General features: G+C 44.5%; 2 protein-coding genes across 2 annotated transcripts in view; one reads left to right on the plus strand and one right to left on the minus strand.

Moving 5' to 3' along the window:
* Positions 1–27154, minus strand: part of IGLON5 (IgLON family member 5) — a 766795-nt gene that overhangs the window by 69356 nt on the left and 670285 nt on the right. The window lies entirely within an intron of this gene.
* Positions 4531–19236, plus strand: LOC143933626 (uncharacterized). The gene is made up of 4 exons (XM_077456577.1): positions 4531–4757; positions 5921–6241; positions 16824–16940; positions 17711–19236. Exons 1-3 carry the CDS (start codon positions 4709–4711, stop codon positions 16904–16906), a joined length of 453 nt encoding a protein of 150 aa, XP_077312703.1. The 5' UTR covers positions 4531–4708; the 3' UTR covers positions 16907–16940; positions 17711–19236.

Below are 27154 nucleotides of genomic sequence, written 5' to 3' on the forward strand. Positions count from 1 at the left end.
AGTATATAGAAAGGAGGCAGGCCATGCCTTAAAAGGTCTTTGGGAGACCTGAGTCCTAGAGAGAGGATTCATTAATATTATTAGACAAAACAGAACTGTAACTCCTTTTGGGAAGGAGAGAAAGTTTATGAGCTAACCACCACCATGACCCAAAACCTCTGTTTGCTTTGTCTTTCTGTTCCATAGAAGTAGAAGATAATTTGTTGTGTGGAAGAAGCTGTAAGGTAAGACAGCCTCTGATTTACGGTAATATGGGTCAAGAACATGGTAAAGAGGCTCCGCCTCCCCCTAACCTCGGGGAAATTTGTAAGGATTATGTTGCTAGGGTTTGTGGTACTGCTTATGAATTTATAAATCCTTAGGTGTCAAATTTAGCAGGGTGGACTGAAACTATGCATAGTTTTAGTGTGCCGCCGTCTCTTGGCAGGTTTGCTGTTGTGCCACGTTCTTTCCATTTGGTTACGATAGATTTGATGGTGCTCCTAGGAATCAAAGATTTGGATTTTTTTTTATGACCCAACCTTGACTTGTACTTCTCAACAACATTGTCCCTTACTTGTTTGGAGAGTTCCTTGGTCTTCGTGGCAGTGTTTGGTTAGTGGTGCCTCTTGCTTAGGTGTTGCAGCCTCTGGGGCCTTTCAAAAAGGTGTGTATATGTAATGACAGATCATGTGAATCTTAGATTGCACACAGGTGGACAGCATTTCACTTCTGAAGGTAATTGGTTGCACCAGAGCTTTTCATGGGCTTCATAACAAAGGGGGTGAATACATACGCACATGCCAATTATCAGTTTTTTATTTCTGAAAAATAGTTTTATGTATATATTTTTCTAATTTTACTTCACCAACTTAGACTATTGTGTTCTGATCCATCACATATAATTGAGATAAAAAAAAACATTGAACTAAAGGCTGTAATGTAACAAAATTAGGTAAAAAGCCAAGGGGATGAATAATTTTGCAAGGCATTGTATGTGGGTATTTTAGCAAACCATTTGGTAGTTTAGAAATTAATAAACGTTCACGTTTCAATTCCAATTAGCAGAAACTGTAATTTTCTAAAATAAATTTGGCAAAAAGGAAATGTTGCTTCCATTCAATACCTCACGAGGGAGAGGGAGAGAGAGAGAGATCAAGGTTCAGTGTTGGGATCCTTACTTTTTATTATCTTTATAGACAATATTGGGTCTGGGATTAAAAGTACCATTTCAGTGTTTGCAGATGACACCAAGCTATGCAGTGGAATAACGTACTCAATGCAATGTTTAATTTGGCAACTAAGTGACAAATGAGGTTTAATGTTGATAAATGTAAAGTTATACACTTAGGGGCCAAGAATATGCATCATACATACTAGGGGGGAGTACAACTGGGGGGATCCATAGTGGAGAAGGATCTGGGGGTTTTGGTAGATCATAAGCTCAATAATAACATGCAATGCCAAGCTGCAGTTTCCAAAGCGAGAAAAGTCCTTTCCTGTATTAAGAGAGGTATGGACTCCAGAGAGAGAGATAGCATTTCCCCCCCCTGTTCAAATCATTAGTAAGACCTCACCTGGAATATGCAGTTCAGTTTTGGGCACCAGTTCACAAAAAGGATATTGGGGAACTGGAGAAAGTGCAGAGAAGGGCAACCAAACTGATAAGAGGCATGGAGCAACTCAGCTATGAGGAAAGATTAGAGGAACTGAATTTATTCACTCTTGAGAAGAGGAGATTAAGGGGGGATATGATCAACATGTATAAATACATGAGTGGTCCATATAGTGAACTTTTTGTTGAATTATTCACTTTAAGGTCATTACAGAGGACAAGAGGGCACCCTATGTCTGGAGCAAAAGAGATTTCATATCCAAATACGGAAAGGTTTCTTGACAGTAAGAGCTGTGAAAATGTGGAATAGACTCCCTCCAGAGGTGGTTCTGGCCAACTCAGTAGATTGCTTTAAAAAAAAGGCCTGGATTCTTTCCTAAATGTACATAATATAACTGGGTACCGAAATTTATAGGTAAAGTTGATCCAGGAAATATCTGATTGACTCTCAGGGGATCAGAAAATAATCCTTTCCCTGCTCATGCTAGGATAGGGGTGTGTGTTAGGACTACATACCACCCCCCCCCCCCTCTGCTCCATAACAAGGGGAGGTGTTTTGCATTCCACGTTGAACAATGCTTACAGATAACAGTTCAGAAGTGGAGAGCACAGGATGTTACCAGCTCACAAGATTTCTTGCTGGATAATCAGCTAATATTTTTTATTTTTTTTTGCACTTTTTTGGTCAGATATAATAAAATGCTTTCAATGGTATATTTAGCAGACCAAAAAAGGAGAAATAAGGGACATTTATTTTTGGAGTTTACACTTTAATAACCACTGGGCTTTTAAACTTTTCTTTTTACTGTATAAAAGGATATTTAAACCGAAAACTGTTTCCCTTTCTGTTATGAAACCAGTGGGGGAGGGTCACTGTCCGTGACTTACCACTCGCTCTAGGTTCACCCAAATTATACCAGTACCTTATTCTGAAAAGTCCTACCCCAAAATGGCCACCAGAGATCTAGTGAGGTTGCAGCATCTAAATCACACAGCTGGTTCCTCTGAGATGCTAAGGGAGCCCCTGGGTTAGGGGGGGGGGGGGGTCTCAAACTGGTGGCCCTCCAGCTGTTGCGAAACTACAAGTCCCATCATGCCTCTGTCTGCGGGAGTCATTCTTGTGGCTGTCAGCCTTGCAATGCCTCATGGGACATGTAGTTTTGCAACAGCGGGAGGGCTGCCAGTTTGAGACCCCTGCTCTCGGTAGACAATTTTCCAGACTTCTCCATCTCTAATAATGGCACAGTGCCACCTACAGAATGGAGGGGAAAACTGCACCTGCCTACAACTGGACACGAAATGAGGAAAAAATCTGCCATAGGGACACAGACAGAAATAACAATTGGACAGGGGTTCTAGCCTTCCCATACTCTATTAAATGTAAAGCATTTTTATTTCTGGTCGTGTTGCCTTTGTAGTAACAATCTAATAACTGTTCTTACACTTCTTCATTCTATCCAACTGTCATGGTTATGCAATAGAGTTGGTCTGCTTACCTGTTTCCATGTGTTCATCTCTAGAGACCAGCCGACCCTCACCTGACTGCTTTTGTAATCCATCCTCTGGCATGACTCCACCCTAGCTCCTATCAGAGAACTCTATATTAACCTGTGCACTGCAGGCCAAGGCTGCTGATCAACCATTGTGTATTCCTTTGTGTGTTTAGCTTCCTGTTACCTGCCGTGTGCTCTTCTGTTGTTCCGTTACTGACTTTGGCGTGTCTTTGACTATCCCTGTTTGCCTGTGATCCTGACCTTTTGGCGTGTCCCTGACTATTCCTGTCTGCTTGTGGCCCTGACCTTGGCTTTGTCCCTCACCATCCCAATACTCCTGTTGCCTACTGCGGGTGTGAGCTGGGGGACCCTGGGGGTCGCAACCTGGAGCCAGTTGCAGCCAAGTCCATCCTCACCACTTGAGGCTCTGGTAAACACCTGCTGGCTCTTAGACTCCGCGCCCCAGGGAATCTTACGCTCTAACCCTGGTGGGATCTGTCTCCCGTCCGCAGCAGTCAGCCGTAGGGTCCACAACCTTGCGGTGCACTCCTGATCCCTACGGTGTGCATCTGTCACCTCGCCTCAAGGTGACCTGACACCAACACAGAAAAAAAATAAAGGTTTTGGCTGGGCATAAACCATTCTACATTCCCTCCAGCCTTCATAGACCGGAAAGATAACTGGGTTATAGGGGGTTGTTCTGTGCCGCAGAGGTTCCCCATGGTTCTCCCCATATTGGTTTCAGCCACGCGTTTCCACTTGTGTGTACATTGGCTGTCTACAAAATAAATATTTTTGCATTCTTGGAAATAACTTTTTAAATCAAGAGATAACATGCTATAAAATTAACATTTCATTCTCCCCTTTCTGTCGGCCGGATGTCCATGCTTCAGTTTAACTACTATTAAAAGTAGACTTAACCCAAGCAAATTACATTTTGTTTGCTAAAGCATTCAGAATCAAACTGCAAATACAAAAATAATAATGCTCGTCAACCCCCCCACCCCCCTTCTTTTTTCAATTATTTGTTGCATGCCAGTGTAGCTGCTCTCTTTCATACTCTTTGCAGCCACATCCCGTCCGGCAATGGCTGTATGGCTTTCCTCAGGGCAGGTTTTTTGATGGTGGCAAGGGTGGACTGTAACTGTGTGATGTGTTTTTGAAAGACAAGGTCATCTGGTGCCAAGGGTGAAGATGCCAAACTGTACACCCCCCCCCCCCCCATGCCAGTTCCAATTATCTTCTGCAGCTGGGATCTATGATACTAGCTCTACAGTACCACTTCAGCATGTCCCTGCACCCCCTAAGTTCTGCTTCTTCTACGTGGCTGGAAACTGGCTGGGTAGCCTTTTCACCAAGTTTGTTGTGAACTTTTATTGCATTTCTTACAAGTCTTTTATAGCACCCGCCTATGTGAATTATTGCCACTGTACCACGCCTACAAAAACATTGAAAGTTCTCGAAATAACAGTAAGTTTATCGTTTCCTTTACCCTCCCCTTCAACGTCTTCAGCAATTACAGGAAATGCGCCTGATATTTTTTTACCTGCAAGATCACCCAAGAGCGATCCGTGTCTGAACTCCTGATCAGCTGCCACTCCAACCTCCAGCTACCAGGGACATGGGCTATGCCATCCTGACTGCTACCCTCCTACTTCTCATACAGTACGGTGAGTGATCTTCATCTACATACCCCAAATAATCTATATATTATAACACTTCCCAATCGGCGACAACGTTCTTTCTGGCTGACAGAGGTAGAGGTGACCAACACAGGATTATAATAAAGCTGTCTGGGACCCCAAAAATCTGGGAGCCCCAAAGAGTTCAGCATATGGTACATCACTTTCATCTGTGCAAGTCTTCAGACCTTTTAATCAGAAGGTGATTAGTAATGGAAGCCTCCATATTCCTCTACACTGTATGCAAAGCCAAAACTTTTCTATTTTATAGTTTTGAATGTGGTTTAGAAGAGAGTCAATCTACAATTCCGAATCGGCCAATAAGAGTTAAGGTGTTTAGTTAAGTTCCAAGGAAAAAAAAAAAGAAGGGGGGTGGGGGGGTGGAGGAGGAGGACTGCATCCAACATATATTATCCCCTGCTGAATTGGCGCTGAGCCAGACAAATGTCTCTTGTGACAGCCGTAATCAGTTTTTGAGTTTTTGGTCGGCATGTTTCAAGTGGATGTTGGCCATTCTATGTATGGCCAGATGTAAAAGAACTTGTGTGTGTCAATTGAAAAGTTGACATTTGTTGAGTTGGATGGTGCCAACAAGACCACCCAAGGCTTGAATTCAAATTTCATGCATGGCAGGCTGAAATCGCATTGATTTGACCACTTTTAGACACCTCCTCCATAATTGTATGGTTGCCCTTTGACCAAAAGGTGGTGATCGTAGGGTTGGTGCACAATGGATGTGCTTTTTGTACCCTCTATTAGCCCAGCCACAGGACATGCGGCTCATTTTGGAGGGAAGGCACACTTTGGCATCTTCACATTGGATGCCATTGAGCCTTGTCCAGGCAGTACCTGGGCCCATAAAGGTGTAAAAAAAAATACTGCGCTGTGAAAAGATGTGTTCTACCCAGCTGCCAACACTACTGAAGACTATACAGTAACATGCAAAAATTAAAACAAAAAAGGTGTGGCTCTTAAGTGGCAACAAACCACATGAACCAGTAAGGCACCAATTCAAGCAAAGAAAATTACATACACTTCAAAAAAAAGAAAGCACTTAAGCGCCACACTTTTTTGTTTTAAGTATCTGGGCCCATGTGATAACGATCATCTACGTATTGGCAGTTGGTGACCAATTATTGTCTCTCCAACAGGCAAAGAAGGGGCAGCAGTGACCATTAATAGTAACTCCAATGGCAATGTAAAAATCGGGAATGATATTAGCCTGGACATCTCATACACCACCAATGGATTAAATCCAATAGTCTCCTGGGCTATAAATGGCACGTTAGTGGCCCAGTTGGACAATAATATTGCTACGGTGCTCCCGAGCTACACCCCCAGACTGTCCATCATCGGGAAGGGATCATTGCTTCTATCAAACTCTACAAAAAAGGACACAGGGAATTACACCGTCACCATCACTGCACTTGGGGAAACGTCGGCCACACGGAATTTCGAAGTGACAGTCTATGGTAAGTTGTCTTTGGTATCACCTAGTTCAGAAATGTACTGGCCTTAGCAAGGCAACGTTTAATTTTCTGTAGCAGAACTCCTTTCATGATGCTCTGAACTCCAATAAACTCAATTCTGAAGGTTCTGTGCTTTATTTTAAAGTAACTCCACTTTGAGAAAAATCAAATCTCCCCTCTGGATGATCTAGTGCATTGCAAGAATTATAACAAACTTTGTTGCAGATTGTTACCTTTTGTTATTCTGAAGAAATAGCGGTTTGTTTCTCTGTGTCCATGTGCGTGAATGTGAGTGATCATATAATTATCAGCTGCTGCACTTGCAGGGCTCTGAGGAAAGTGGCAGGGTATGCATCCCTTTAGATGCGATTTCCCTTTGAGAGTAGCTCAATGACATTTGTATTGCAGATGTAGTGGCCATAACCCTTTGTAGGGTGGCCTTGACTTATTGGGCTTACCGGTTACCTCCGCTTGCCTTGTCCTTCCACGTCTAGGGGTTCCCAGGGTTGATACCCAACAACTTGGACGCTGACACCAATAAAAGTCCTTTTCAAAGGTTTCATTTTGCAGGGGTAACATCCAACAACACAGTCTCTTATAGGAACAGAGGGCAAGGGTGAAGAACTCAGGCACCTTGAACTGCAGGTCTCTAATATCACCCAGAGAGTAGCCACTCGCAACTGGGCACTTCAAGGCTGAACAGATCTCTAGCCAGAGATCATGGCAATCAGCATATTGATTCAGAACTTGTAAAATCTCTGAACGTGGACAAGTTGTGACTGAAAGTGAACAGGAACCTTTTTCCTCAGTACCTGGAACGTTCTCTGTCTCCTTGATAGTACTGGAAAAAGCGTGGATTCGTCAATGTCCTTCCCATCTCAGTAACCAGGCACTTCTCAGGATGCCAGCTTGTTGGCCCTCCTCCGAAGAGTCCTCCTCCGGTCACTTTCACGAGCTGTGGTGCCCCTCCAAGCCGAGAGCACACCCGGACACTTTGAATCCTCCCTCAGTTACTGCGCCTCGGACCAGCAGGTTCCGAGACTCGGGAACAGACGGACCCCCACCCCAGACCAGACGGGTCTATTGGGGGTAGCCGAAAGAAGCATGTTGCAGGATGTCGAACACCCCGTGACCGAGACCCCTCGCGGGGCTACTCCGGTCCTGGAAAAAAGAACAGACCGCTCGGGCCTCACAAACTCCTACTGAACATGTGACTTCAACCTCTTAAGTACCCATCCCCAGACTCCTCAGCGGGGCCCGGCACACCCGCTGATTGGTTCCGAGAAAGCCAATACCCAAAAACGTCCAACCAGACCTGGTTCTGGCTTGTCATGTGCACCTCCCTGTACATATGACCAAGCAGAACTCACACAGCCCAGCCAAACTGATGTCAAAGTTAACCTACATAATTAACCCTTAGAACCCCACTACTGTTCTGAGGCAAAAACTACATTTACACATGAATGACACTTTGTCCAAAATGTCATCCGCTACACAGAAGGATGCTCAAACCCAAACCTGACTGGTATCTTCCTTCAGACTTCTGGGAAAATCATGCAAGCAGGAAATTACATATCTGGGGGGTGTTCTGTATACCATTGTTGTGTAAGGAACACCTCCAGGTGCATTTTACAGAAAATTACAGTGCTGCAGATTAAAAAGGAAAGGTCATTTTTAATAACTTTCAATTACATTATGACTTGTGTAGCAATTGTACATGCTCTATTTTTTTTATTTTTATTTACCATATTTTTCCCATTATTTTCCCATGAATGTGGAGTTACCCTTTAAAGCAAAACTCACTTAAACTTCACTGCTTTTCAGCTTTGTACCTGCTCTTGTCTTAAAGATATTTAGACAGGGCATAACCAGTGCCGGGACTAGGTCATCTAGCGCCCAGGGAAAAGATTCTACCCCCCCTCCCAAATGTATGAGCATTATATGTTGGCAAAACTCTACTCCCCCCACAAAAAAAAAAAAACACCACATTTCACACTTTCCCTGTAAGCATTTCCCTGTGCAAGCCAAGATTCTCTCCAAAACAAAAATACCCCTCTTCCCAGTACAATACCCCCTCTTAGCACAAATTCTCTACCCCTCAAATTTCCCCTCTGAGCATAAATCCTCCCCCCCTCCAAATCCCTCTCTCCTAGCACAACCTCCCCACCTCCAAAAAACACTTCCCCTCCTAGCACAAATCCCCCCTCCAATCATCCCTACTAGCACCAATCCTCCCCCTAAATCCCCCATCCTAACAGAAATTCAGCCTCCTAGTTAAAATCCCCCCCCCTTTCAAATCACCACTTCTAGCACATCCCCACTGCACCAAGGGCAACCGTCCCTCCTGCCCACCCCTTGTCCAGGCCCTGGCTGTAACTTCCATAAGCCAAGTGCTAAGTTGGAGGGGTCCATTTGGTGCAATCATATAATCGGTTGCAGAACTGTAATAAGAAGCTTGGCCAATCAGGCATATATCAAGTTTATAACAAAAACAAGTGGCTTGCTTCAGTAAACATAAAAAGGCCAGAGCGGCAGATGCCTAAAATGGTAATATTTTGGCAAAAACAGCAAACCAACCACATGAGCAGCTCTAATACCATGGTTGCAATAAATCAACTTTTTACGTAGCTTGAAATGGAAAGAATCATTTTTAATAACAGTAATTCACACATAGTGCCCATGGGCATCCGCATGGAGGGGCAAGAGCAAAGAGCCCCCCCCCCCCTGTGGGGACTCCCATCATGGCACTATAAGCATGGCCACATGGAGACCGGACCCCTGCACCATCCATGATGGATGGTGCAGGGGTCTGGTCTCCAGGACTCAGTGTGGCTGTGCTCACAATGGAGTAGTGGGAGACTCTCTCCAGCAGCCATGGTTCCATCCATCCATCCAGTCCTGGAGAAGGGTCCCCTGCACCATCCATGGCTGCTGAAGGGGGACTCCCACCACCCCACTGTGAGCACAGCCACACTGTGTCCTGGAAAAGGGACCCCTGCACCATCCATGACTGCTATAGCTACAGTATGTGATGTCTTCAATCACCCCCTGTATCATGTCCGCAGCCATCAACCCCCTCCTCCTGGTCCTCCTGACCAGCCCCCAGGAAGGCTATGGCTGGGGTGTGGATCCACCCGACTTTAATGCCTCGGGGCTGGCTAGCCCAAGGCAAGGAAAATAAAGGAGGATTCTGAGGTGGTTGGGTGCCGTCTCCGGTTCGGGAGAGTACTTCAAGCATTCCAGGGGAGGACTCTTTAGAAGACCACCACGTATGGGTTGGTTTTCTTAACAAGAGCCTGGAAGGGCTGAAGTTACCGAAATAATCTGGTCTTGTGGATATCGCCAAGCAGGCTGAAAGATCCAGGTATCCTACAAGTGTTCTAAAGCTTAGTTTCCCTACGTCTTCTGCAACAACGTCCGTGACTTTGTTCCTGAGTAAGCACCTTGTTGGCTGCTAGGCCTTGTGAGAGAGGGACTGTCCAACCTGAGTGTTCATCCAGCCACGAATGGCTATTCTCTGGATGCAGTCTAAGTAAGCAAGTTCTTTAACGTTTTCTGGACTTTGACATTGAGAGTACCTGAACTACCCTTCCCATCCCAAGTTGAAAGACTGTCCAATGGTTTAAGTTTTTGCAAATAAAATCCATTAAAGTGGATCTATTGTCAGTCTCAAGTTACTGGGTCATCTACCACGGGACATCCCATAGACGTGTCACAAGGAGAACGGAAGGTAACTAAGCCCAAAAATAACCAGCAGCTCCTTCGGAGGTTAGTGCTACATCTAGAATAAATGTTTTAAACGTTGCTGCGCAATGAGGCTTTTTCTATCATTTTTATGAGGAACATCTGCCCCAAACATCGCTAGTACATAGAGCAGGGCTATGCAATTAGCGGACCTCCAGCTGTTGCAGAACTACAGGTCCCATGAGGCATAGCAAGACTCTGGCAGCCACAAGCATGACACCCAGAGGCAGAGGCATGATGGGACTTGTAGTTTTGCAACAGCTGGAGGTCCGCTAATTGCATAGCCCTGACATAGAGGAATGAGGCACTCCTTATTACGTCCATTCATATGAGGAAACAACTATCTTAAACCACATCAGCCCACAGAAAATCCACGCTGACTGCCCCACATGCGTGTTTGACCAAACTACAAATAGTTGGCCCATTTGGAGGGGTGAATTCATAGCTATGCGAGAGCACCGTCTTGTGAGGCCATATCAAGCACGGATTTGTATCTACGTAGTAGAGCACGGGCACTTTACTTGGGATTTGGAACTTTTATTGCTTCAAGGTTATTGATGTTTGAAACAAACTGCATAGGACTTTTTAGCGATTTTCTTCAAAGTCACATCGGTTTCAAATGTGATATTTAACATTTTTGGCACTTAGCGCGGTATATTTATTTTCTTTACTACCCTATCTGTAGTTGCCTGTCGGTGTCTGGGTCTTTCAGCGATATTGCTTCAATCGCTTAATGGAACCACTAATTTTCACTGATGTCTGTAGGGATAGGTTACCATCGTAGGCCATACCACTGCCACCTGCTTTAACGATTCTGTTCTATTTTGTTAGAATTCACGTATCCTACTTGAACACTGAAGGTCGGACATCTGCCCAGGGGCCACTGCTTGTTTTTAGATGTGCTGTATACATGCCATTTTTCTAAGTTACATTCAACTTTTTTTTTCCCAATAAAAACCATAGTAAAATAAACATAAACTTAAGAACATATATGGAATGCATGCAGGTTGGGTTCAAGTTCTGTGCCGACATCTTTTCCAAGAAATCATTGAGTTGGTTGCAAAAGAGTGAGAAGCCTGGCAGATTCTGCTCACATGTAGAGTTGTGAAAGTTTAAGTAGAAATTATATATATATATATATATATATATATATATATATATATATATATATATATATATATATATATATATATATATATATATATATATTTTTTTTTTTTTTTTTTTTTTTCTTTTTTTAAGTAATTATATAAAATCATTATAGACCATTTTTTAAAGGCTGGCTTCCCACCCGTGTGTTGTGGTAATGTGCAAGAAGACTTTTAAATGAATGGGCTGCCCTAAACTGGCAATTTGGATTCCACTGGGGATATCTAAATGCATAAAATTCGCTCTGAAATGGAACCTCATCTAAAATTTCTCAATCAACTGTAATTTTGAACAGAACTGTAGGAAGTCTTTAATGCTTATGGGGTGACAGCTTGTACAAAACACTGCTCAGTTAAAAGGAATGACCAAAAGTGCGGTCTTGTTTCCAAGGATAGCCTGAGGGGAAAGGAAAACCAATTCAGCGATTATTTTCACCTGACAAGAGGAAACTAAGTAATTGCTTAAGGTAGAATTTCTGCCATTTTTTATAGATTTTAGTGGGGAAGGGTTGGCACCTCCTTGATGTATATACTGCATTTACTTCTGTTGGATTAAATAACCCCCCCCCCCCCAAAAAAAAAATAAAAAAAAACAAAACAAAACAAAAATAAAAAAACCCCAGAACATTTCGATGCGCTTTTATATAGAAAACCTTAAAGAGGAAGTAAACCCTGATGGAGTTTACTTCCTCTTTCATTTCCTGCAAAGGTAAAGCATAATGGATTACTATGCATCGTCTTAGACAGGTATCCTCACCCCCCTCCCCCCGAAAAGGGGCCAACTGTGGCACCAGAGGGGGGGAGGGTTCAGATGAGCGGAAGTTCCACTTTAGGGTGGAACCCCTACTTTAAAGAGGAAGTAAACCCTGATGGGTTTACTTCCTCTTTCATTCCCTGCAAAGGTAAAGCATAATGGACTACTATGCATCGCATCGCATCGCATCGCATAGTAGTCCATTATGTGTCACTTACCTGACACAGGAGCCAGCAAAGTCACCGCTGTCCCCTGTAGTCCGGCGCATCCATCTTCTCGGTGGGGTCTCGCTGCTCCGCCCCTGTCATTCGGCGAAGCCGCCGTCATTCGGCGAAGCCGCCACTCGCGCGCATGTACACGGGAGCTGACACGTGCGGCATCTTCGTCGCTCAGTGCGCCTGCGCGCCGCTGTCTACGGCGCATGCGCCGTAGACAGCGGTACCCGTCTTTCGGCAAATATTTCCTAAACCGTATAGGTTTAGGAGATATTTCTTTGACCTACAGGTAAGCCTTAATCTAGGCTTACCTGTAGGTCAAAGTGTGTTGTAAGGGATTACAACCACTTTAAGCAGACTCTAGGGCAGTGATGGCGAACTTTGGCACCCCAGATGTTTTGGAACTACATTTCCCATGATGCTCAACTACACTGCAGAGTGCATGAGCATCATGGGAAATGTAGTTCCAAAACATCTGGGGTGCCAAGGTTCGCCATCACTGCTCTAGGGTAGGGTTGCCACCTGTCCAGGATTCACCCGGACAGTTCGGGTTTGGAATCATGCGTCTGGGTTTCAGACTGCCTGAAACCCAGACACATTATTTAGATTGACTATGGCTTCCCTGCAGCTTCCACCCCCCCCCCCCCCCCAAACACTCCTACCCCTCTGTGTCTGCCCACACTCCAATCCCCGGCGCTGTGCCTCAGAAATGGAAAGTTGGGGCTGGAAATTTGAAGGTGCTGACTGCCAAGGAGTGAGTGAGTGAATACACTAACGGCAAGTCAGGGTTCTCAGAGCACCCTTTACATCAGAGTTCCCCTTTACACCAGAGGCCACAGTGTTCCCCCTTACATCAGAATCTTCTCCTTACATCAGAGTTCTCAATATTCCACCTTAAATCAGGGTTCCCAGAGCACTCCTTATGACAGAGTCCCCAGAGTTATCCCTTACATCAGAGTCTGCAGAGTCCCCCTCCCCCCTTACAGTGAAAGGGAACTCTGCGGACTCTGATGTAAAGGGGAACTCTTGTGATTAACTTCAGATGATTAGAAATGTTATTTAATAGCAAAATATATGTATAGTTTATACTATTAAAAAAAAAATTGCTGCGTGGTGCTAAAGTGTTGGGGTTTGACTTAACCAGTTGCCGACCGCCGCACGCCGATGTACGTCGGTACAATGGCACGGGCAGGCATAAGGACATACATGTACGTCCCTTGCCTCCCGCGGGTCGGGGGCCCGATCGGGCCCCCGCCCGGTGCCTGCGGCGGTCGGTATTCGTTCGGGAGCGATCCCGGACGAGGGGACGGCCATTCATTCATGGCCACCCCCTCGCGATCGCTCCCGACGAATAGAAATCCCCGGTGACATCACTTCCTCTCCTGTAATGTAAACACAGGAGAGGAAGTGATGTATTCTCTCCTTCGTGTCGGTATTTTTCGTTCCGACACGGAGGAGAGCGGATCAGTAAGTTGCACCAACACTCACACACACAGTAGAACATGCCAGGCACACTCACACCCCCCCTTTACCCCCCGATCACCCCCCCAATTACCCCTGCCCCCCAGTCACAGTGACACCAATGTCATTTTTTTTTTTTTTTTTTGCATTGGTGTCATTTGTAACTGTAATAACTGTTAGGGCAGTTAGAGTTAGCCCCCTTTAGTTCTAATGTACCCCCCTAACCCCCCCAATAAAGGTTTAACCCCGTGATCACCCCCCGTCGCCAGTGTCACTAAGGCTGGGTTCACATTGCAGCGGTTTATGAGAACGAATGTGATTCGCACCGCACTGCAGTGCAAATCACATCCGATCTCTGTGCGATTCGAGTTCAGCCATTCGCCGCACCCGCCGCACCCGCCACACCCGCCGCACCCGCCGCAAATTCGCACGGGACCCTTTTTTTGGCCCGCAGCAGAATCGGATCGCATGGGTGTTCACACCATGCGATCCGAGTTTGCAGATCGCACTGCGATATGCGAACTGATCTGGGGGTGTCAGTAACATTTCACTGACACTCCCAGCAGTTCGCATAGGGCAGTGTGAACTGCCGCCGGGAGGCATGCGATGCGGGAACCCGCCGCGGATTTGCGGCGTTTCCGCATCGCTCCAGTGTGAACCCAGCCTAATAAGCGATAATTTTTCTGATCGCTGTATTAGTGTCACAGGTGACGCTAGTTAGGCAGGTAGGTATTTAGGTTCGCCGCAGCTTTTTATAGCGCCAGGGACCCCCATATACTACCGCATAAAGCCCCCTGATTGCCCCCTAGTTAACCCTTTCACCAGTGATCACCATATAACTGTTACAGGTGACGCTGGTTGGTTAGTTATTTTTTTATAGTTTCAGGGCACCCGCCATTTATTACCTAATAAAGGTTTAACCCCCTGATCACCCGGCGGGTGTCATTTGTGACTAATAACTGTTAGGGCAGTTAGGGTTAGCCCCCTTTAGTTCTAAGGTACCCCCCTAACCCCCCCAATAAAGGTTTAACCCCGTGATCACCCCCCGTCGCCAGTGTCACTAAGGCTGGGTTCACATTGCAGCGGTTTATGAGAACGGATGTGATTCGCACCGCACTGCAGTGCAAATCACATCCGATCTCTGTGCGATTCGAGTTCAGCCATTCGCCGCACCCGCCACACCCGCCGCAAATTCGCACGGGACCCTTTTTTTGGCCCGCAGCAGAATCGGATCGCATGGGTGTTCACACCATGCGATCCGAGTTTGCAGATCGCACTGCGATATGCGAACTGATCTGGGGGTGTCAGTAACATTTCACTGACACTCCCAGCAGTTCGCATAGGGCAGTGTGAACTGCCGCCGGGAGGCATGCGATGCGGGAACCCGCCGCGGATTCGTGGCGTTCCCGCATCGCTCCAGTGTGAACCCAGCCTAATAAGCGATCGTTTTTCTGATCGCTGTATTAGTGTCACAGGTGACGCTAGTTAGGCAGGTAGGTATTTAGGTTCGCTGCAGCTTTTTATAGCGCCAGGGACCCCCATATACTACCGCATAAAGCCCCCTAATTGCCCCCTAGTTAACCCTTTCACCAGTGATCACCATATAACTGTTACAGGTGACGCTGGTTGGTTAGTTATTTTTTTATAGTTTCAGGGCACCCGCCATTTATTACCTAGTCTCACTAGTGTACCCCTAAATTTAGGGGTGTCTACTTTCCAAAATGGGGTCATTTGGGGGGGGTTTGTGCCATCTTGGCATTTTATGGCCTTCAAAACTGTAACGCCCTTAGAAAGCCTGAAGGCGGTGCTTGGTTTTCGGGGCCCCGTACGCGGCTAGGCTCCCAAAAAGTCCCACATATGTGGTATCCCCGTACTCAGGAGAAGCAGCAGAATTTATTTTGGGGTGTCATTTCACATATGCCCATGGCATGCATGAGCAATATATCATTTAGTGACAACTTTGTTAAAAAAAAAATAAAAAAAAAAAAAGTTTGTAATTTTCCCGCAACTTGTGGCAAAATATAAAATATTCCATGAACTCAACATGCCTCTCAGCAAATAGCTTGGGGTGTCTACTTTCTAAAATGGGGTCATTTGTGGGGGTTTTGTGCCATCTTGGCATTTTATGGCCTTCAAAACTGTAATAGGTAGTGAGAAGTGAACTCAAAAATTTACGCCCTTAGAAAGCCTGAAGGCGGTGCTTGGTTTTCGGGGCCCCGTACGCGGCTAGGCTCCCAAAAAGTCCCACATATGTGGTATCCCCGTACTCAGGAGAAGCAGCAGAATTTATTTTGGGGTGTCATTTCACATACGCCCATAGCATGTGTGAGCAATATATCATTTAGTGACAACTTTGTGTAAAAAAAAAAAAAATTTTTTTTTTGTCATTATTCAATCGCTTGAGGCAAAAAAATAAAATATTCAATGGGCTCAACATGCCTCTTATCAATTTCCTTAGGGGGTCTACTTTCCAAAATGGGGTCATTTGGGGGGGTTTTGTACTGCCCTGCCATTTTAGCACCTCAAGAAATGAGATAGGCAGTCGTAAACTAAAAGCTGCGTAAATTCCAGAAAACGTACCTTAGTTTGTAGATGTGACAACTTTTGCGCAAACCAATAAATATACAATTATTGACTTTTTTTTTACCAAAGACATGTGGCTGAATACATTTTGGCCTAAATGTATGACTAAAATTGAGTTTATTGGATTTTTCTAATAACAAAAAGTAGAAAATATCATTTTTTTTCAAAATTTGCGGTCTTTTTACGTTTATATCGCAAAAAATAAAAATCGCAGAGGCAATCAAATACCATCAAAAGAAAGCTCTATTTGTGGGAAGAAAAGGACGCAAATTTTGTTTGGGTACAACATTGCATGACCGCGCAATTACCAGTTAAAGCAGCGCAGTGCCAAAGTGTAAAAAGACCTCTGGTCATTTACCAGCAAAATGGTCCGGTCTGAAAGTGGTTAAAGAAAAGGTGGCAAACCCTACTCTAGGGGGTTGATTTACTAAAACTGGAGTTCTCAGAATCTGGTAAAGCTGTGCATGGTAGCCAATCAGCTTGTTCAGTTAGGCATTGACAATAAAACCTGGAAGCTGATTGGTTCCTACGCAGAGCTGCACCAGAATTTGCACTCTGCAGTTTTAGTAAATCTCCTCCATGGTGTTTGTTTTATCAAACCTAAAATTTTGAAAACCGGACATGTTTCTGAATAAAGTAAAAGCTCATTTGTCCACTATTGAATTCTCTTCCTCTATTAGATGCCTCACCCAGGACCACCACCACCACCACATTTGGCCTGATGATAACTTCTCTACTTGGAGGAATTCTGCTTGCCCACTGATTGTCCATCCCGCATATTGTCTGATGGGAGACAGGTAAGCACAACTTTTCAAACAATGGTTTTCCAAACCCTTAAGGGCCGAGACCACTCAACTAAAATCAGCTTTGGGTTTAGGTCAAGGTCATGGTCAGTATATATTGGACAGGATTTTTTTTAAACAAGAAATATACAGCCGAATTAAAAAACAAAACAAAAAAAAGGCGAAAGAAAGTTTTTTCTTTTTTACTATTTTGGGACAGTTTTTCTTTGAGAATAAAAAAAAAAAAAAAAAAAAGCACAAAAACCCAATTTGTCCTGGAGAAAAAAAAAAAAAAAAAGCGGTATAATCCACATGGATACACAGAGTAGTTGTGATATGTACAGGTTTACTAACATTTGAAAGTTGTGCTTGGGCATTTGGGCGATATGCCATTAGTGGCGGCTCCCGTGCGCATGCGCGAGAGTGACGTCATCGCTGCTCCGGCGCTGTGAGTGGCCGGAGCAGCGATAGCCGGAAGATGATGGACGCTCGGTACTGCAGGGGACAGCGGTGACTTCGCTGGCTCCTGTGTCAGGTAAGTGACACATAATGGACTACTATGCGATGCGATGCGATGCAATGCATAGTAGTCCATTATGCTTTACCTTTGCAGGGAAACAAAGAAGAAATGAACCCATCAGGGTTTACTTCCTCTTTAACATACAGGTGTGTTTATGGGAGGGAATTAAAAGAAAAATGGAGACACGTCCATATGAGGTCTTTGGTGATTACATTTTTTTTTTTTTTTTTTTTATCTAACCATTTTTTTTTATTTATTTTTTTAGGTACCCTGAAAAATTATTTTGTGCACTCCCTAAGCCAGAGAAGAAGACCACTACCTCACAGTCCTGCCTTGATTTGCCACTGCTGCTTTCCTGAACCGTTATCCGCTACCAACTGCAACCGTACACATCCCCGTGTTCAACCCTTAAAGAACCATTTTACCTCCAGTCTGGTCATTCATCAGCACCTAATCCTTCCTAAATTCTATTGGCGAGATCTTTGCAATAGACTTATCAACTTCACCCACCTGCCTCTATCAAGATGTGGACATCATGGACCTTTGCCAGGCTTTTATTGCCATACGAGTCCCTCTTGAGAAATCCACTCGGTTGTTCCTGGTGACCACCGAGACAGAAATTCAGGAAAAATCCAAAGTTTCAGGACCTATATATACTTTTTTTTTCCTGCAAAGTGGAAATTAAAATGAATGGGAGTTTCCATTGATTTAAAATGGAAAAAGGTATTTGCCAAAAAAAAACAAAAAACAAAAAACAAAAAAAAAAAAACAGGGCACGTGTGATTGGGCCATTATGGACGCTCACTGGGACAGTAGGTGGGGAAAGGGGGAAAGGGAGAGAGAGAGAGAGAGAGAGGTTAGAGGTTTAGGTTTCCAGAAGTGCATTTGTAAGGTCAGGCACCGATGTTGGACAAGAAGGCCCGGGTCATAGTCTCTGCTCTAATTCATGCCAAAGGTGTTCTATCGGGTTGAGGTCAGGACTCTACAGGCCAGTCAAGTTCCTCCACCTCAAACTTGCTGATCTTTATGGACCTTGCTTTGTGCAGTCATGTTGGAACAGGAAGGGGCCATCCCCAAACTGTTCCCACAAAGTTGGGAGCATCAAATTGTCCAAAATGTCTTGGTATGCTGTTGCCTTAAGAGTTCCCTGCACTGGAACGAAGGAGCCAAGCCCAACCCCTGAAAAACAACCCCAGACCATAATCCCCCCTCCACCAAATGATTTGGACCAGTGCACAAAGCAAGGTCCATAAAGAAATGGATGAGGGATTTTGAGGTGGAGGAACTGACTTCAACCCAATAGACCGCCTTCAGGATGAATTAGAGTGGAGACTGCAAGCCAGGCCTTCTCATCAAGATCAGTGCCTGACCTCACTAATGCGCTTCTAGAAGAATGGTCATACATTTCCATAGACACACTCCTAAAACCAGAAGAGTCTAAGCTGTTATAGCTGCAAAGGGTGGGCCAACTCAATATTGAACCTTACGGACTAAGAACTGGGATGCCATTAAAGTTTATGTGCGTGGAAAGGCAGGTGTCCCAATACTTTTGGTAAATATATTTATATTTATATTTAGAAGGGATGCACGGATACCATTTTGAATTAAAATGAGAACTGATTTTTTTTTTTTTAACTCCTCGCCTATACCAATTACTGATACCTACCGTAACTATTTTGTTTACACTTCAGCTGTCAGCAATGGTACAAAGCATTGAAAAGTCATTTACAAATGAAATAATTTTTATTTATTTTTTATTTTGTGCTTTTTCAATGTAAAATGTGTAAATACACACACTATATATATATATATATATATATATATATATATATATATATATATATATATATATATATATATATATATATATATATATATATATATATATATATTTTTTTTTTTTTTTTTTTTTTTTCACTAACAAAGCAAAAAAAAAAAGTTTTAATTGTTTATCGTTTATAAAATTAACGTGAAATAAAAAAAAAGGAAAATAATAATTAACTGGAGGAGAATAGGGAGTTAATTAAGGCTGATTAGAGTAAATCAAGGGTTAATAAGGGGTTTACAAATGAAATAAATACATTTTTGTTTTTAATTTTGCGCTTTTTTCAATGTGTAAAGATGTGTTAATATATATATGTGCAAAAATATTCACTAACAATGCAAAAAAAAAAAAAAAAAAATAAGTTATTTATAAAATATGGACGTGAAAAAAAAAAAAAAACCCCACAGGAAAATAATAATTAAACGGAGGAGAATAGGGAGTTAATTAAGGCTGATTAGAGTAAATTAAGGGTTTATAAGGGGTTAAACAGAGGAACATTTGTTTATCCCCACTAACAGCTCAAAGAACCGACCCTGAAAGTATCAGTTTCAGGTCAGTTTTTTTTGATTAGGTATGCTTTAACCGCTAAAAAGTGAGACTGCACGTCAGGGGTAAGAACCTGAAAAAAAAAAAAAAAAAAATATGGCAGAAGATTATGACTCCTGAGGTCTGTTAGACCAGGGGGTGGGCAACCTCGGCCCTCCAGCTGTTCTGAAACTACAAGTACCATGAGACCTTGCAAGACCCTGACAATCAGAGGCATGATGGGATTTGTAGTCTCACCACAACTGGTGTCCCCGAGGTTGCCTTCCCATGTGTTGGAGAATATAAAGCAGTGAATCTTATTCGCATTCACTTATAAAAGAAATATATTTTTTTTAGTAGGACTGACCTTTGAAGATGGTGATCGATGGACAAGAAAACATGAAGTCGGTTATTTTTCCCCCCTTGCTGTAATTTATGCCTATAAATAAATGAATATTTTACTCTTTGTACAGGAAAACGGGTGTCATCTTGTGATTAATAACGGGTCATTGTGGGGGGAAGAAGTAGATGATAGAGGAGTTACAATGAGACGATTGTTCATATGTGTGACCTCCCCCGCTACTCTAAAGGATGCCGATCTCCAGTTATGTATTCATGAACAAAAAAGGAAAAATCCACTTTGCAATAATGGATATACCATCTATAATATACAATCCATTTGGTGGCCTAAGAATACTTCAATACCAATACTCAATATATATATAATATATATATAATATATATATTGAATATATTCAATACTTCAATACCGGGCACTTACACCCCCTTCCTGCCCAGGCCAATTATCAGCTTCCAGCGCCGTTTAGACGACAATTGCACAGTTGTGCTACGCTGTACCCAAACAATCATTTTGTTCCCACAAATAGAGCTTTTTTTTTTTTTTTTGCAAAAAATAAAAATCCCAAAGACAGAAAAAAAAAAAAATAAAAAAAAAAAATGTTTTCTTGTTTTGGTTTCCGCTATCAAATTTTGTAAATAAGTAAGTTTTCTCCTTCACTGATGAGAATTGATAAGGTGGCACCAATGATGGGCAATGATGGGTGGCACTGATATGCAGCACTGATGGTCATCGATAGGCGGCACTGATAAGGCGGCACCAATGATGGGCACTGATGGTCATTGATAGGCGGCACTGATAAGGCGGCACCAATGCTGGGCACTGATATGCAGCACTGATGGGCATTGAAAGGCTGCACTGATGGGTACTTATGGGCAGCACCGATAGGCGACACTGATAGATGGCATTGATAGGCATCACTGATGGCACGGGCACTGGCAGGCATTGAGGAATGGGCACTAATTGGCATTTCCCTGGTGGTCTAGGGTGGCATACCTGGTGCATAGCTCCCAACTGTCCCTGATTTGGAGCAATGTCCCTCTGTCCCTCTTTCCTCCTCATTCGTCCCTCATTTTGGTCTGATCTATATAGTTGTATATAAAATGCACTTTTTATCTTTCAAAAAGTGATTTCCAGCGCTAAACCTTTCATCCGATTTCTAAATTGCTGCTTTTGTACATTTTAAAAGCCAATATAAAAGGAATAGAAGAGGTAAAAAAAGCCCTTGTGGATTTAATTCACACTTTTTTTTTGGTTAATTCTCCTATAAGGGGGTGTGGCAGGGGGCGTGTCCTATGTCTACATATGTTTGTTATTGGTGTCCCTCATTCCCATCTCAAAATGTTGGGGGGTGTGCTGGTGGTCCAGTGTGGTGGCAATCTCTGGTGGTCCTGGCGGCATCCTGGCGGTCCTGGGTGGGCATCCGAGGGGGGGCGTTTTGATTAACAATCAGCGCACACAGCCGATTGGCTCTCCTCTACTCATGTCTGTCAGACCTGAGTGAGGAAAAGCCGATCACGATGTAAACAGGAAGAGATGTTGATCATCTGTGATTGGACACGGCTGATCACGTGGTAAAGAGCCTCTGTCAGAGGCCCTTTACCGAGATGGGTGTAGCGGTGTGTCAAACTGACACATCACACCACCGATCGCCGTGATGCACGCCCCCTCCCCCCCGTGGGCGTGTGAGAGCGATCGTTCTGTAGGGCCGTCATAGGACATCCACCCAGAAGGAGAGCCGCGCCGCCCAGCCGCCATTTGACTGCCGGGAAGTGGTTAAACCCAAAAGCAAACATTTATTATATCCCAGCTTACCAATTCTTAAGCCTCCTACGCACGATCAGATTGTTGGCAGGGGATTGTCTGATGACAGACTGTTGTCCTAAAATCTGACCATTAGTACGCTCCTTTTGACAAATGTTGGATGACAGGCTGGTAAATTTTAGGCGGACAGCAGTTGGACATCAGATTTTCGGGTGGTCAGTACACAAGTCCATCACGCAAAAGTTCTAAGTACAAACACGCACGCTCGGAATCAGTGCTCACCAAAACACGAAATTAGCAGAAGGGGCCCAAAGGGTGGCGCTCAAGAGCTGAAATTCCTCGTAGTACCTCACTACCTTCATGTTTGTTGCACGACAATTTGTGTTTTCCGTTAGTCTGCAAGACAAGATCCCGGCACACGCCCTTAAGACAAAAATCAGACGCTCGGATGGCCAACAATCGTACCGTGTGTACGAGGCTTTAGATGCGATGACTGCATTTTCTTTTGCTATGCGTTTTACTGGCGATCCAGTCAGTAGGTTTTTCAACAGAACAAGCCATCCTGAAGATGTAGCAGTTAGAGGGCTGAGGCAAACCATTTAGCATTGACAGGGGTGACCACAATGATCAGCTTTTATTGATGGAGAACCTTTATCCCAAAAAAGGAACAAAAATGGTTTGCTGTAACTGAAATATTAGCTTTAGTTGGACTTGAATTTGTCAGGGTATCTAAATCCGCTAGTACATCTAACACGCCAATCCCCCCCCCCCCCCCAAACTGAGAATGCCGCTGTCCAAAAAAAAAGCATGTGCATGCGCAGTACACAACGGACACTATCCGACGGGGGACATTATTTGACATGACACTGGTGCCGCCATCCTAACTAAGGGAAACACCCATGTGGCTTCACTGCCCATTTCCTACTGCGCATGCGTGAGTCGTGCTGCGCTTTGCGAATGGCCCCGTTGTTTCCTGGGGGACACACATGTCCCAGAAGACAACGGGGCCAATTGCCGAGGAGGAGGAGGAGGAATTGAAGAAACAGCGCCGCAGAATATGAAGAGGCAGATTAGGAAGACTGCCTAGCAACAGGGGTTTCTAGTAAGTAAAATTATTATTATTTTTTTTTTTTCAAATTTTAATATATTTTTTGTAGAATTTTAATGTCATTTTTTTTATGTTAGGGTGGACCTCCGCTTTAACAATAATGACATTTCAGCTATGAGGATAGATTAGAGGAACTGAATGTATTCTCTCTTCAGAAAAGGATATTAAGAGGAGATATGATCAACATATATAAATACATAAGTAAGGGGCGGAGCTAGAACCTTCAGGGCCCTGGTGCAAGAAACCATGAAGGGCCCCCCTGACCTCTGGTTCTGGGGGCCTCCCCTCCGAGCCCTGGGCCCTTCCCACTGATCTCTTTACGCCTGTCATGGGGCCCTTTATTATAGTACCGCAGTGGGATTTAATCACAAAAGTCTCCCCTTTCATCACTGTTCAATCTAAATCCGCAGAGCTACTTTAGAGCTCCTTACATCAGAGTCCACAGAGCCTTTCCTGTACATCAGAGTCCACAGAGCTCCCCTGTACATCAGAGTCCACAGAGCCCCCCTTACATCAGAGACTGCAGAGCCCCTCTCACATCAGTCTGCAGTGGCCCCCCTTACAGAGTCTGCACAGCCCTCCCTGTACATCAGAGTCCGCAGAGCCCACCTTACTACTGAGTCCGCAGAGACCCCCTTACATAAAAGTCCACAGAGCCCCTCGCCCCTTACATTAGAGTCCGTAGAATTTCATTGAAAGTGGGAGCTCTTGTGCTGTTCCTTTTTTTCTTTCTAGCAGAGGTTTACAGAGAACAGGCGACTCAACTTCTCCTCTCAATCGGTTTTATCTAAAAGTAAACAGCAGCTACAACAATACAGTATTCTTCTGCAAAAATTCACCCTCAACAAGGCGCATAAATGTACAAAACACCAATGCATTTACATGGGGTTTTGTGTGGTTTATTTGACTGCGTCCAGGACCGATCTACTGCAGCAATCTGCACATAACTGCAGGTAATTGCCTTGTACTATTTCACCTGCGGATAGCATCAGCGTCCACAGAGTTCCCCCTTTACATCAGAGTCTGCAGAGTTCCCCCTTTACATCAGAGTCCACAGAGCAGAGTTCCCCCTTTACATCAGATTCCACAGAGTTCCCTCTTTACATCAGATCACACAGAGTTCCCCCTGTACATCTGAACATGCAGAGTTCCCCCTTTACGTCTGAACATGCAGAGTTCCCTTTCACTGTAAGGGGGGACTCTGATGTAAGGGAGAACTCTGGGGACTCAAACATAAGGGATGCTCTGGTGTACAAAGAGGACTCTGATCTAAGGGGGGGGGGGGGGGCGGTTCTGATGTAAGGGGTGCTCTGAGAACCACGATTTACCTTAGTGTACTCACTAAGAGGCAGGAGAGAGAAGGGGGGGAGACTTAGTCCAGTCTGAATAATGTCTCCGGGTCTCAGACAGTCTGAAAACCAGACACATGATTCCAAACCCAAACTGTCCGGAGGAATCCCGAACAGGTGGCAACCCTAGACATGCAAGGAAAAAATAAAAAAACAGCATTTTAGCTTGCACGTGATTGGATGATAAAATCAGCAGAGCTTCCCCTCATTTCAGATCTACAGCGACTGCACTTCCAAGTGCACTTACCTTTCATAAATAACCCCCGTAGTTTACAATTTATATGCAATCATTTTACACCATTGTTTAGATGTTGGTTTACACCCACAATATGGTTCATAGAGCTGCATTTTTTTTATTGTTATGTTTTTTGTTTTTAAAACAGGACTTTTTAGATTAGTTAATAAATATTTAATATTTTATTATAATATTTCCTTTGGTTTGATTTACACTTTACTAAACAACCCCTACAGCCCCCTACAGTCTTCATAGGCCAGAAATAATAAAAGACAGGGGAATGTCTGTTGCCTATAGCAACGGTAACCTATGTCACAATGACGCTTCCTGGCACAGAGTGAATTTCCATCCCCGCCTTTAGCAAAGGTTTCGGCCACGTGATTTCACTTCCATCAAGGCTCTGCGTACTTCTAAATGATGTACATTCTCGCTATTCTTGTTTGGCCTTTATGTCACACGCCCTGCACACTGTATCTGCATTCCTCGAATAGCTTCCCTTTTACTTCTGCTTTAAAAACATGACATTTTATTTGCTCTTCCTTTCCCATCACTCGGTCCTGCGCCTCACTTCGTCTTCAATAAAGCAAATCCATGTCACATGGACAACATTTTGTTTCCTAAAGCATTGCAATTTAGATAACAACTGCAATTGGGGGTGGGGGGATAAACACACACACACACACACACACACACGACTACTACTAGTTTTCCCCATATATTGTTGCTCTCAGTGCTGCAAATCTGCTGCAGCCTCTTTGCAACCATTTCCCATGTAGATGTGCCCCAGTGATAGCTTTTCTCATGGCCGCTTTCCTGATGGTAAGAACAGCGGTCGGCCCATGCCTGCGTAATGCATGTTGACACCGTAAACTTGTAGCCTCCGTTGGAAGTTCCTGGGGCAGGGTGACAACGCAGGAGCGCCATGTTGGCACCTCTTAAGGCTCGGTTTTCACCTTGACAGACCCCCCCCCCCCCCCCTTGTGTTTTTTGCACATCTAGGCCATTCATTTCAATAGGCTGCCCCCTACACATGACAATTGCAGAAAAGAATTGCAAGCAGTTTTTTTTTTCCTTCTTTTAAAATTTGCACCACAAATGAAACAAGTGACACTTTTGTTAACATGATGATGGAAAATGGAGGGAGGAGGATGGAGGGAAGAGAATGGAGGGAAGAGAATGGAGGGAAGAGAATGGAGGGAAGAGAATGGAGGGAAGAGAATGGAGAGGGAGCGAAGAGGAGAATGGAGAGAGAGCGCGAGGATGAGAATGGAGAGAGAGCGCGAGGATGAGAATGGAGAGAGAGCGCGAGGAGGAGAATGGAGAGAGAGCGCGAGGAGGAGAATGGAGAGAGAGCGCGAGGAGGAGAATGGAGAGAGAGGAGAATGGAGAGAGAGGAGAATGGAGAGAGAGGAAAATGGAGAGAGAGGAAAATGGAGAGAGAGGAAAATGGAGAGAGAGGAAAATGGAGAGAGAGAGCGCGAGGAGGAGAATGGAGAGAGAGAGAGGAAAATGGAGAGAGAGAGAGAGAGAGAGAGAGGAAAATGGAGAGAGAGAGAGAGAGAGAGAGAGGAAAATGGAGAGAGAGAGAGAGAGAGAGAGAGAGAGAGAGAGAAAAATGGAGAGAGAGAGAGAGAGAGAGAGAGAGAGAGAGAAAAATGGAGAGAGAGAGAGAGAGAGAGAGAGAGAGAGAGAGGAAAATGGAGAGAGAGAGAGAGAGAGAGAGAGAGAGAGAGAGGAAAATGGAGAGAGAGAGAGAGAGAGAGAGAGAGAGAGAGAGAGAGAGAGAGAGAGAGAGAGAGAGAGAGAAAATGAGAGAGAGAGAGAGAGAGAGAGAGAGAGAGAGGAAAATGGAGAGAGAGCGAGGAGGAGAACGGAGAGAGCAGAATGGAGAATGGAGGAAAGAGAATGGAGGAAAGAGCGCAAGGAGGAGAATGGAGGAAAGAGCGCAAGGAGGAGAATGGAGGAAAGAGCGCAAGGAGGAGAACGGAGAGAGCAGAATGGAGAATGGAGGAAAGAGGATGGAGAATGGAAGAAAGAGCGCGAGGAGGAGAATGGAGAGAGAGAGCGAGGAGGAGAATGGAGGAAAGAGGAAAGAGGATGGAGAATGGAGGAAAGAGGATGGAGAATGGAGGAAAGAGCGCGAGGAGGAGAATGGAGAGAGAGCGCAAGGAGGAGAATGGAGGAAAGAGGAAAGAGGATGGAGAATGGAGGAAAGAGGATGGAGAATGGAGGAAAGAGGATGGAGAATGGAGGAAAGAGGATGGAGGAAAGAGGATGGAGAATGGAGGAAAGATGGAGAATGGAGGAAAGAGGATGGAGAATGGAGGAAAGAGGATGGAGAATGGAGGAAAGAGGATGGAGAATGGAGGAAAGAGGATGGAGAATGGAGGAAAGAGGATGGAGAATGGAGAGAGAGCGCGAGGAGGAGAATGGAGAGAGAGCGCGAGGAGGAGAATGGAGAGAGAGCGCGAGGAGGAGAATGGAGAGAGAGCGCAAGGAGGAGAATGGAGGGAAGAGGATGGAGGACGGAGGATGAAGAATGGAG

This window comes from Lithobates pipiens, unplaced genomic scaffold, assembly GCF_037356315.1.
Source record: "Lithobates pipiens isolate NorthernLeopardFrog02 unplaced genomic scaffold, aLitPip1_a1.2 Scaffold_27, whole genome shotgun sequence".
Taxonomy (NCBI): Eukaryota; Metazoa; Chordata; class Amphibia; order Anura; family Ranidae; genus Lithobates; species Lithobates pipiens.